The sequence below is a fragment of the Vigna unguiculata genome, chromosome 3, assembly GCF_037176805.1.
Source record: "Vigna unguiculata cultivar grain cowpea cultivar isolate G323 ecotype 2 chromosome 3, ASM3717680v1, whole genome shotgun sequence".
Lineage (NCBI taxonomy): Eukaryota > Viridiplantae > Streptophyta > Magnoliopsida > Fabales > Fabaceae > Vigna > Vigna unguiculata.
Window position 1 is genome coordinate 60148686 of NC_140794.1, and position 13907 is coordinate 60162592.

The 13907-nt window shown below is 30.0% G+C and overlaps 1 protein-coding gene across 1 annotated transcript; it reads left to right on the top strand.

Moving 5' to 3' along the window:
• Positions 1-8325: 8325 nt before the first annotated feature.
• On the top strand, positions 8326-10528 carry LOC114179732 (transcription factor TEOSINTE BRANCHED 1-like). Its single transcript, XM_028066155.2, has 2 exons — positions 8326-9938; positions 10255-10528. The coding sequence occupies exons 1-2, from the start codon at positions 8880-8882 to the stop codon at positions 10315-10317; spliced, it is 1122 nt and encodes a 373-aa protein (XP_027921956.1). The 5' UTR covers positions 8326-8879; the 3' UTR covers positions 10318-10528.
• The last annotated feature ends 3379 nt before the right edge of the window (positions 10529-13907 follow it).

Sequence of the window (13907 nt, forward strand, 5' to 3'; positions counted from 1 at the left end):
AATTAATTGTATAACTAGCGGAAATGGGAGCTGAGTCCGCATAAAAAGAGCTAGTTTTGCAAAACATGGTGAATCGAGATTTAAACTTTAACTGAAAAAGCTTATATTCATTTGTCTCAAACATGATTTTATCTCTGAAAATGGATAAAGTGAGAAAGTGAAAAGAGAAAAAAGGAAAAATGAGCTACATCACTTGGATACAAATATTGTTGGTCTTTTTCTGTAAGTAGTCACTCTACCTAATAGAGTTAATTGATGTGGAAATGCGTTATAATTGTAGGTGACTTTTCATAATGTAAGATCTTACAGTTTGCGTTCAGCATTTAGTTTATAATTTTTTCTTGGTACAATAAATTTAGGAAAATGTTAGCTAATACTCCAAGGATTAGCTAAGGCATTTCTCTTTTTATTGGATAATTTAATACTCCACTTCTTTACGATTTTTAAACATTTATAATTAAGAGACTATAACATAATATATACTTACCTAACTAAGGATAATTAAATTATTATCATTATTATATCATAACAAAAATGAAGCACTATACACCAAAAATTTGAATAAAAAGAATTCATTATCAATATCAAATAACTGGTCACATTTTCTAATTACAGATAATTAAAAAAAAGAATTAATGATATAATTTTTCAGATTCTCCAAATGAATGTATTTAAATTTCACCAAAAACCCTAAAGTAACTTAAGTTACGTTCATTTTTCTTTTAAAAGCATACTTATATTAATTTCTTACAACAAACAGATAAAAGATTTCACAACTTTATGTGTACTGCTTCAACTTTTTTTGATTATTTTGTTGACATATCCCAATGTTGTAACTAAATCACGAATCCCTCTGTAGCAGAATATAACTACATATCTTTGTCGTCCCCACCCTGCTATGTTTCTCCATGCACGCCACAACAACATGATTCATCAACTTTTCACATTCTGTGTGTGATTAACCTTTTACAACTCTTCACCAAATTCATTATATGCAGAAGAGAGTTAAACATATATTTCCAATGGTTTCTGTTTTTGTGAAACAATAACTAAACATTTGTAGCAGTAGCATGGCATGGCCCCCCCTCATACCTTTCTTCTTCTTCTTCTTCTGTTCATAAAGAAAAACTCTCATAATTTCCACTCATCATTCACAACCATAATCACTACTCAAAAAGTTGTTAGAAAGTTAATGCATATACCATAATCTTTATCATCATATCATACGCATTATATATGTTAACCTCATCACCTTTTATTTACAGTACTTCTAAATCAAATACATATGGTGGATGCCAAAAACTCATTGATTATTATTGCTTTGAATACCCCCATTCATGAAATCAATAAAAAGGTTGAAACTTATTACTTCAATCTTTCTTAACCAGATAAGACTGAATCAGTAACATTGATTTATTTTAATTAGTAGTTTTGTTTGTGAGTGTGTGTATTTTATAATATCATTTAACCATGAATTGTAATGTAATTAAATTTTCTTAATTTTAATAATATATTTTGAAAATTGCAGTTAAAATGTTTTATTGAATTATAATAGAGAAAAATTATATTCAAAGAGACAGTGTGTCAAAATCAATTTATGTATAAAGTATATCATATGTATTTAAATGAATTTTGTAATTAACACTTTCAGATTAAAACAAAACAAAATATTTAAAATATAAAATAAGACATTCAATGAGAACTTAAAAGAGTTTTTTTTTTTCATCGCAATACAATAAAAGTGTACATTATTTTGTAATTTTCAATGCATTAATGTTGAATATTGTTTAAATTTTTAAACAGTTGCTACGGAAGCTAGTTAGAGAAAACTCATAAGAATGTTAATCCAAACGGGAAACATTGAAAGTGACAATACTCCCAGTTTGACCATTTAGCCAATCTACCTAGTTTCATCAGTCAAACGAAAATGTTCCAAAATAAGTGTTGTGCACACTCCTCTATCATTCTAATGTCTATTTCTTTATATATATATATATATATATATATATATATATATATATATATATATATATATATATATATAATTTTTCAAATTCATTATTAATTTATCATTTTTTTAAATTCTAAATGATTTACTTATTAATTAAAAATAAAATTAAGAACTATACAGAATTTTTTTTAATGTTTAAGTATGTTTTTAGTTTCTCAATTTTGACGCAAAATTGAGATTCATTTCTCTTTAAAATTTTGATATATTTTAATTTTTAAACTCTAAAAAGAAGTGTATATACTATTTTTTAACTCAATTATATGTTAAATTTTTTTGACATGTTAGACATGTTTTTCATTAACATTAAGATGTGAATGTGTCAAATAACTTAAATACTAGTATAAAATATGTTTGACATGTTAAAAATATTTAACATAATTATATTAAAAAGATATATTTATTCACTTTTAAAATTTGATAATAAAAATAATTTATAATCTCTTGTCAAATTTTAGAAACTAAAAACAAATATCACCATTTTATTATTTTACATTATTTAAATTGAACCCTTTTCGGGCTTGGATGGAAGATAATTTTCTTTTTGAATTTTTTGTCCGTATTCATATAGATGAAAAAATTAAATGAACAAAGAAATAATAATAATAATATAAAAGGGTATCAATTCATATATTCATAGTATATTCAATAAAATAAAGATAATAAATTTAGCTTAAGAACAAAGCCAATATTTTACATAGAACCAATAACGAATTCCATGAATATATAACTCAGCATTTTGTTGTTCTAACTAACAATGTGGTTCCAATAGTTAGTGCTTGATTTTGTGAAATAAATTTGAACTTGTGCTGTAATTTGTCTGCGTATGAGACGAAACATGAAAGAAGAAGTGAAAGACACAATACCCTTTCGTATAGACATGAAATGACAGAACTCTTTTATAAGTACCTATGATTACAGTGTACCATTTTCTTTTACCATCTTTCCACAAAAAAGAGAGTTTAGAGTGTCACTACTCTTAATCATGGAGAGACAGTAAAAAAATATTCATGTTCATGTTATTAATATTACTATCAGTTCTAATTAATTAACTAATCATTCTTCATTAAATAACCATCATAGATTCCAATCCATATATTCTATATGTAATTGAAAAAAAAAATTATATGTGTAATTAGAAGATATCACTTCTAAATTATCTTCCAATCCATGTGTTCTATCAGAAGTCTATGATATTAAAGGTAAGCATTTACTTTAATAAAACTTTGAACTTTGGTTGGTCACTTTTGCACTTTATATAAAAATAGATTTGTTAGTTTAATTCAAAAAAAAAAATGCATGTATTTTTACTTTACTTCTTATTTAATAATAAAATGTAGAAAGACTGTATAAGTGTCTTTTGTTGTTAAGTGATTTTTAAAAACATCTTTTAATTTTGGAATAGATATTCATTTTTCTTATTCTATTTCAAAATACTATATAACTAAAATTTAAATATAATAAAATTACAAAAAACTAAAATTTAAAGTTTTAAATATACAAATTGATTTTTTTTTCTAAACCAATCAACGATTTCATGATTACATCTTTTCAAAATACTATTTGAATACAAAAAGAAATTAATATTTATAAAAATGTACTGTTAAATTTATTAATTCATTATCATATTTATATATAATTTTAATAAATTTAAATATAAATAAAATAAGAATTTCATCATTGATTTATTAATAGAATAAGGAAATGAAATATTATTTTGCAAATAAAAAGAACAATGTGAAAAGTATTTAAGAAAATAAAAAATTAATTACTTATGAGTTTACTGGGATTAATTTTAGGTTTAATTAAGTTTTAAATCCATTATAAGTTTTAGTATTTTTTAATTGAGTTTTTATTAAATTATTTTATTGATATTCAAAAATTTTAAATTTTTTAATTGAATTTCTAATATTTAAGTTTTCTTTAATTGGATGACACGACTATTGTCTATGTGGTCATCTTGCTTTCTTTCAATTATAAAGAGTTAATATAAAATAAGATTAAAACAACAAATCTAATTTATCATTTTATATTAACTATAACATTATTTTATATTAATTCATAAAATTTCATATTTATTAATATATATATATATATATATATATATATATATATATATATATAATTGAATAAGATACAAGATAATAACTACACTAAAAATTGAATATTCAATTAAAAAATATAAAATTTTAAATACCCAAACACAAAAATAAAAAAATAAAAAATATACAAATTTATGACAAACTTAAAATTTAATTAAACCTTGATTTATTTTCTTTTTTGTCATCTTTTTAAGAGGTACTACTTTTATGTAAACTTTTTTATTTACTATAAAAGCATGCTCAGCCTGATATACTTCAACATTTTCCAAACAATGATGGGAAGGAGCGCGCAAGCTGTATGAGCTAAGAGTGTCATTTTCAAGAGCCGGAGAACATAGAGTTACTAATTAAGAACATGTTTGGTTGTATATCTTGTCTCGATTCAATTAACTTTATATTTATGATTGCGTCTTATTTTAATGTTGTAATTTTCTTTGAATATTTTTTTTTTTGAGGTTCTTTATAATAACTATTTAACCATTTTTTTATTGCACTTGAAAGAAAGATGTTAGATTTAAAAGATTTTTTATATATATTCATATTTGAAACGTGATTCTTCAATTCTAACTAGTTTTCAAACACTATATTAGAGTAGGCAAAGAGATCTAAGTGATTGTAGAGTAGAGTAGTAGTGTGATGGTCCAAAAGCTGCAGCTGCTACTAAGTTTGGGGAACAAAGATAGAACCAAACTTAAACTCACACAATCATAGTCACCACCATCAAACATTTTCAAAAGTCAATTTTGGCTGCCACCTAAATCAAATCTACTTTTACAAATTACATTAACAAAAAACTCATCAATTTTTTTCATTCAAAAAATTGTTGATAACTTTAAAACCTCATTTTTCTTGATGTTATCCTTCTGTCATCTCACTTTAATTCTTGGCTTCACTTTAAAATACCTCTTTCCATCAAATTGCAAACATAATTTTCTACACCATTGGAAGGTTATAGACATCTTTACTTACTTTAATTTGGATCACTACTTTTTCTCACTCTACGTATGAAAAATTTGGATCACTAGCTCATGAGTATTATTTAGCTTTTGAAAAATTGTGTGCTATAGTCTCATGTACCCTTTTGAAAACATCTCTATAGCCTGATTCAAAACACGAATATGCAGTTTTTTCTTGAATCAGAAACAAAAAGATGGTAATTATATTCTTCTTTTTAGTGTAATTTCTTTAACTATATCTGACTTTCAAGTTATGATTAGTTAAAACGTAGTAATCACACAAAAAATAGTAGAGCAATTTCAGTATGAGGGTTACATATATAGTAACAGCATGAATTTTAGACAACATAAACCAGATACTGTAATATAAATGTAAGAGCTTCTTTTCAGTAATCTTGTCGGATCTTTGTAATCTATAAAATAGCTGTGAAAATAAGTATATAACTTTAAGTACTTTTATATCTAGGTTTACATATAGATAGATAGATACAGATAAAAAAGGTACAAAGTATTAATGCTTCACTAATGAAAAAAGACAATGGCAAAACCTTTGCAGACCTAACTTTAAAAAGACAAGAGTCATTCACCACCGTATTTTACTTTAATAAGCATTGTTGTAATGTTCAAGAACATAATGTACTGGTAATTAATTACAGATATCCAATCAATACAATCGTTGGACAAAGTACCACAGTAGAAATCAAAATCAAAACCTTTTTTTGTCGCTTCTGTTTAATTCTACCGTTGGAAGTAACCCTAACGACTGCGTGTAGATTTTAATCATCAAATCACGGGGCCCTACCAATTAACATTGATTTGGGAAAGTTGGCTAGGGTGTGCAAGAAACTTTAGGGCCATCTAATCAAATCATAGCAGAAAAAAGATAATGTAATTAATACAATGAAGAAGCTGCTGTTATAATTTATCATTTCATTCCAGTTAAAACTCTAGGTACCAGACAAGTTCCTCTCATAATGGACCAAGCTGCTTTCTGTCAAAAGCTATACTTCAATAATGAACACAGCTTCAACCAAAAAACTCCAAAACAAGAACCAAACAACTCTATCTTGGTATCTAGTAACTTCAGAGAACACAAACAACCTAGTCAAATTCTCATGTTCTGGAGAAGGGCCAATGGAATACTCCAACATCAAAAGTATCTGTATTCATGTAAAGTTTGCAGAACAGGTTGTGTTGCTTGATTTAATGCCCTAATCACTAGCCAAGGTCCTTTTACTTCTGGCCCACTTCTACATTAATTATCACACATGCTTGGTTGGAATTAATTCATGAACTTCAGATATTTTCAGCACGAGGAGAACTGCACTAATTGTAGACCCATCATCCACCACAATTTTACAGTAAAAAACCAATTTCTGGGTGAAAGGAAACATTTTATTTGTGGTAACAAAGTGTTTACAGAGTCAGATAAATTGTTTTCTAGAGAAAAACATTATTAACCAAACCATCTGTCTGTCTTTTTAACAGTATTGAACAAGTGGGTTGGGTTGGGTTGGGTTGGTTTGGCATGTTATTTATAAACAGTTGATCAATCATATACATAAGCCCACAAATTTATATACAAAGGGAAAAAAAGGAGAGGAAAGAAAGAGGGAAAGTTTTGAAACAAAATGAGTTGAAAGTAAAGGTTATAGAATTTGAAGCAGAAATGTTATCTTGTTCCTTTTTCCTTATATAGTACAGACAGAAAAAAAGGGAAGGCATCCACATGGAAACGAAATAAACGCATTATGAGAAAATATAAGCAAGACTTTATAGAGGATAATGAAGCACTGCTACATGTTTGTACTAGTACACAAATTCACCAGTGCTTGGTTGTCATAGTTATCTCCTGCTTGAAAACAACCCCAGACCAACCACAAGCCTTTGCTTTGCCATATATCTATCGTGTGGTCCTTGCAATTATGCCATCTAAAGTGGTGTTGATCGAGACTGCTATAGCTATAGATAGATAGATAGAGATAGTGAGATAGTGTGGGAGAGGGTTTGAGATATAAGTGGTGGGGAGAACGGCATGTATAAATGGAAAGACAGAAAGAGAAAGGGAGAAAAAACAGCAAATTTTTGGTGTAGTACTATAGAGTGCTTTCAAGTGTTTGATGGACTATTAGCATTTTGACAACAAGTTGGAAGAGATCATGGGGTGTTTTTAGATGTATGGCAAGTTGCAATTGGTGATTAGGGCTTGGAGGGTCTCATACTCTACACATACATGCCAGTGGCAAGTACCATTTTCCTTTTTCTTTCTTTCTTTCTTTCTTTCTTCACTCAGAGGCAGACATAGATAGAGAGAGAGAAACAAGCTACTTCACTATAAATATCAAAGTAAGCACAACACAGAAAGATAAGCACGCATGGGAAGAGAAGCAGCCAACATCAACAACATTCTCTAACACACTCTGATATCGATAGATAGAAAGAAAGATGGATAGATACTCACACAAACATTGACATCCACCACAAAAACACAGCACAAAGAAGAGAGAGAGAGTGATGAGTGATGAGTGATGATAGTGAGATTGAGAATGATAGCGCATCTCTTTTTGGAGAAAGTGACCTCCTGAGCAACCCCAGTCAAAGGGAGCATTGGCTACCATTGCAAGCCGTTCCATGGAAATAATTGTACTTTGTTTCCCCCATTATCTACTTTTAGGGTTAGACACACACGGACACGTGGAGGTTTCCAACAGTGAATCAAAATTATAGTTAAAAAAGACAAAGGGAATAATAAGAAGAAATGAAATTATTTGAGTTATGTGAATCTTCCCATAAAAAGTCACGGCATGTGACATCCCACTCCTACGCACCATGCTCTGTGGGACAACGTTGAACGCAAATAGTATAGTACCCTTAATTTCAACAATCCAATTACTTCTTCAACATATTTATCCAATACCAGTTTCCTTAATTAATTATCGGATATATATATATATATATATATATTTCATAACAAAACATGTCTCTTTCATGCTCTAATGTTTTTCTGTGATTTGTGGAAGAAAATTGTAGCTGAAACAGTGCGAGAAGGGAAACTGGTATATAGAGTAGGGAATTAAAGGTGTTGGTTTTAGTTTGCTGTCAAGTCGCGTGTGTGCTGTGCTGTGCGCACCACGTGAAGTGGCACAAACTAAAACTTTTTTCCTATCCACTCACTTCTTCTTGCTATGTTATCGTTCTAAAGAGATCACAAAAACTTTTTGCTGAAAAGAAACGATTAAGAAAAAGGATGCCCCTTGTCTACAATAAATTGCTGATGTTGGGTCCTTTGTCTCACACATTATCTTCAGTACTCACACACCACTCTCCCTCTCCCTCTCCCTCCCTCTCTCATAATTCAACCCTCTCATGCTTATATTATTATTGTCTATGTGCTGTCATTCTCACACTGTATTTCCTTCAGCAACCCAATTCCACTGTGCCACCACTCTCACACAAACTAACACACACACACGAACACAAACACAAACACTTGTCCCTCTCACTCACCAGACTCACCCCTAGGTGAAAATAAATAACAGTACTACTACCTCCTAGTAAGTGTATTGATTAGTAATACTCACATGCTTGTCTTTCTCAAACCATGTTATGTCTTCCTTTACTTGCAGGGAAACAGCCAAAACAGAAAATAATGAGAGGTTGGAAAATGATGGAATTAATACCTGCTCTTTCTTTTTCATTAGAGCCACCAAACATGTCGTTCTCAAGAATTTGAAAGTCCCAACCATTAACCAGTTCCATCTTGAAGGGTAGGGTTATTTTGGTGCAGTCTCAGGCTTAATATTAATTCCAGATATGTATTCCTCAAATACCTCCCTCAACGGCAATGACCTACTCTCCTACCCTAGCCAACCATTTTGCTTTAGGCCTTTTTCCTTTGAAAGCAACCCAACAAATTCTTCAAAAGACCAATCCAATTTTCCTCCTCCTCCTCTTCCTCTTCCTCTTCCTCCTCCTTTGTCCTTTCTCCAATCCTTTGACGAAAATATCTTCCTCGAACACCACCATGACCTGCTCTTACTTCACCCCTCTCTATTACCCGACCCCGGACACAAAAACCTTCATGCTGCCGCCGAAATCCCGGCAATTCCCTCCGCTGGACTAGGTGGCGCCGCCCCTATGGACCACTCCACAAGGAAGAGATCCAGCAAGAGAGATCGCCACAGCAAAATCAACACCGCGCGAGGCCTCAGGGACCGGAGAATGAGGTTGTCCCTCGAAGTTGCAAAGAGGTTCTTCGGGTTGCAAGACATGCTAGGCTTTGACAAGGCCAGCAAAACCGTCGAGTGGCTACTAAACCAAGCTAAAGTCGAAATCAAACAACTTGCTAGGGAAAAGAACAGTGTTGGTGGCGCCAAGAGTGCATCATCGACTTCCGAATGCGAAGGGGTGTCTAGCTTGGACGAGGTTGTTGTGAGTGGGGTTAACGAGGAGCAAGAGAGGGAGACACCCAACATGAAGAGAAGAACAAGTAAGGTTTGTAGAAAGAGTGCATTCAATACCATCGATAAGGAATCGAGGGAAAAGGCGAGAGAAAGGGCGAGAGAAAGAACAAGAGAGAAGATGAGGACTCGGAGAGTGCTTGCTGCAGATGCTTCAAACCTTAACCGTTTGAGTTCTTGGAACCCCTTTGAAACGGTTGAAGACTCTGCGGCTACTCAGAGCCAAAGCGTGAACCACCCCTCCTTGGATGTGCACCTTCCTGAGACCGAAGAACCAAGTTCTCACGCAAAGGAACATTTGGGAACCGTGGAGGACATAGCTCGCCATGAAGATAGTTCTTTGGTGATCATGAACAAGTGGAGCCCAACCATGATATTCAATTCTCTAAACAACTCAGCAATCCTTCACGAAGTAAGTTCAAACTCATCGATCACACTTTTTAACTTCACATCCACACAAAAGAATACCATGATTTAACAAAGCCCTTGTGGAAAATACCAGTTAAGAAATTAAACGAATTGAAAGAGGGTTACTGATACAACAATTGTATATTTAACAGCTTGTGTTGGCAAAACCATTGGGTTATAAACTATATTTCATATATATGTCTGTGCATGCTTGGTTTAACCATTGGCATGTTGTTGTTTCGATGAAAACCATGCATTTTCTATTCATACGAAGAGTGTCGGTAATGTTGCTGATGTTCCATTGATGAAATTGTTTGCAGCATCAATTTGCAGAATTTCAGTCCTTGGGAAAACCTTGGGAAACCTACAACGATCACATCTAGTATTTGCGCTGAACTTGGATTGCACCCATCATGTTTTTGTGTCAGCAGAATAAAATACAATCATGCTATGTATTTCTTTACTTTCCTTTTGGCATGTAATGTGGTAAGGTATCTTCCCATCAACTACCATATGGGAAAAATATTTCGTGAATGCTAATTTGTATGTTATCTCTATATATAAAATTTTACATCTTTCTTTTAACCTCAATGTTTGAGAAAAGCTCTTGCTAATGTCCCATAATTGTCTTGGTGGTGTTTTTAATTAAGAAAACACTTAATTGAATCCTTTCCCTAACTCTGGTTGGATATGCATTAAGAAAAGGATTTATGCTGCTATTGCTGTCATGTCATTTTTACATATAATAGTTTTGTTGATGCTACCCTGACATATTTGCTGTGGTGGTTTTTTTTTTTTTTTGTCAAAGTCCAATGATCCCTGGGAAAAGTGTTAGGGTTACTTCTCAGATGTGTGTATGTTTCTAGTTGTTTGTGGATAACTTCCTAAGTGTATTCCAATTTGTGAATTCAGCTTATAGCTTTATAGACGTGATTGAATTGACACTTGGGTGATGATCCACTGTATATCCACTTTCAGAACAAGTTTTGATTAACTTATCCATTTGAATTTTCAATATGATTATTAAAGCTTGATCATAGCACATAATTTAGGATCACAAACAAAGACCAAACAAATAGCATGTCTTTAAGAATGTTATTTGACCCATCTGATAACAATCTTGAAAGATCAAAGCTTTGGCATTTGACATGTATAGATAGTAAAATTACAATTGATGGTGGAAGAAAACAATTATAATACAAGAAATTTATAAAGAAAAATGGATAGAATGAAGTGTACATTTATATTTATATAACAATTTGATGAAGCAATACAACTTAAACAGAAACGATTAAAATAAATTGTAGTTATCTCAATTATGCCTTTTTATATGCACAATTAGTGGTCAATGTGTTTATTTAAGGGTTTCAACTATATATGCACTTTACTTGTCTTTAATTAGTAAATTGTAAGATGGCACATATTATGAATTTAAAGCAACTACTTGACTTTAATGGCACTTGATGTGCAATAGCCAAAAAGCATGGGAATTCAAATGTTGACTACCATATATGACAGTGTAAAAAGTTATCAATATGGTTTATTGCGTAAAATATTTGGTATTGTAAATAAATAAATTTATATATATATATATATATATATATATATATATATATATATATATATATATATATATATATATATATATATATATATATACCTTAATTTTACAAAAAATGTTAAAGAAACTTTCTTATGTGATTCGAACAATCTATTTTTCTCTTCGACTTTCTTCTGGGGGTGCAGCTAGCTAAGTAATATTCTCGATTTAGAATCTGTAAATATGATTGTAAAAAAAAACTATTTATCCACGAGAGGATACAAAAAGAAGAGAGATATAAACAAAGTAATAGAACAAAATAATGAAATAATAGTGATATACAATACACAAATTTTACGCAAACGTTTTACAAAACAAATTATTAGCACAATTTTAAAGATAATTATAATAAAAATCAATTTAGTACATGTCATACATAACCATTAGTCATCAATAATATCTTTTTACATCGTAAGTTTAGAAGTACTTTATCTAAATAAAACAATATAAAAAGCAATCCTTAAATGATATAACCGGTATCTTTACTACTAATACGTTGAAAAGATAAACAAATTCACAGAAAATTTCTTACCTTTAACTTAAAAAATTTAACTACGAATTGAAAAGTTTTGCTCTGTACAAGGATAGGATTTATATTTTTATGTTTATCAACATTTACTAATTGTGTACATAAACAATTTTGACTAATAATTATTTTATTTCTAATACAAAAACTTTAAAATATAAATAAACTTAACTACAGATTTTTTATCTATACTGATTTTCAAGCAAAGAGAAATATAAATACCATATTAGACACATCACAGTTTGAATACCTAAATATTTATTATTTATAATTTATAAGGTGAATAATTTAAAAATGATATAAAATAAGTAGATAAACATAATTCATAAGAGAATTTTCAAATATAACTTTAATATATAAAATAAAAAGAAAGAAATATAATTTCTAGCAGAAGCTGTGAAAAAACTATGACCCAATAATAAAATATGGGCAGAGTAAAATCAAGAAACGTGTAAACTGTGCTTCCCTTTAGCTTGATTTGGAAGCATTTGGAATATCGGAGAAAATGTATTTGTAAACTTTCGTGATAGAACGATAAAGATAGAGAAGAAAAGAAGAAAGAGAAAAATGGAATTAAAAATTAAAAGCGACAGAAAGAAAGAAAGAAACTTATAGAATACAAAATTGTTAAAGAATATATTACATAAAGTAGATGATATAACTTTTTGGAATTTTGATGCCAGATATCGATGTTTAGTCATTTCATGAATTTCGCAATATATGCAACAACACAACAACAATCTCTGCAGAACTTCAATGGTTTTTGCTTTTAGATATGTTCTTCCATTATGGATGGAGAAATAGTCAAATCCAAATGTATCACTACACCAGAACATGATAATATCCACTACCACAAAGTTCTCATAGTTTAAGCACGCGAATGTATTGGTCCAAATATCCCACTGTTATATTTATGTCTGTAACACTGTTTAATTACGAGGTTGCAAGATAAAACACCATTTATTCTAAATCCTTTTTAAGGAAACAACATACGAAATACAGAATATATCTAGGAACACTTAGTTTTTGATTTTTTTTCTACTTCTGCAAATAATATAAAATTTTTGTTGCAGATGAAAGTGTTATATCAGAAGTGTAAATCTGATATATTCCATTTCTTGCGGTCAAAAGTTAACAGTCAACAAAGGAAAAAAAAGAAAAGAAGTATCAGAATTTGGTTTTCTTTATATAACACCCATCTTCCAAGACAGAGAAGAGAAGCCAAACAGTTACTGTTTTTTGGTTCAGAATATCAGCACAGTGTCACTTCAACTTATCCATGTTGCTTCTTTATTTTTTATTTTTTTTATTTAGAAAAGTTTGTTTTAAGTTAAATTTGGTTTTATGATTATTCATAGATTATTTATCACTAAAATATTCATAGTAAAGATTTTTTTTTTTTGGCAGATAGTGATAGCAGTTAAAAACTTACATATAAAAGTCAGAAAATTGTTTTCTGTAGCTTTGATTCCTTCTAAAAGAAGGAGAAGGAATCTAAAAAGTTTCAATTATTAGTACTGTTGCTAACGGAAATTTTTCTGTGTAGTCTTCGAATTAATTTGCTGAATTTAAATCCCTGGTCCCTTCTTTTTTGCATTTTTTAACTACATAATAGCTTTTGTGTAAAAACAATTAGAGATATAATAATGTTTAAATAATTATGTACCTTTACTTCTTCAAGTTCAAATTATTCAAATTTCATTTCAAAACTATCATTCCATTAACTGAAGTTATAATATTGTATTTTTGAGTTCCAATTTTGAAAAGTTATAAGACACATTTCATTAAAGATAAAGAAAAAATTGTATAAAGTTTTGACTAAATCTTGTCCCTAACCACCCAACATC

Coding starts and splice junctions, on each gene's coding strand:
- LOC114179732 (XM_028066155.2), top strand. CDS start 8,880: ATGTATTCCTCAAATACCTCCCTCAACGGCAATGACCTACTCTCCTAC. Junction 9,939..10,254: donor ACTCAGCAATCCTTCACGAA/GTAAGTTCAAAC, acceptor AATTGTTTGCAG/CATCAATTTGCAGAATTTCA.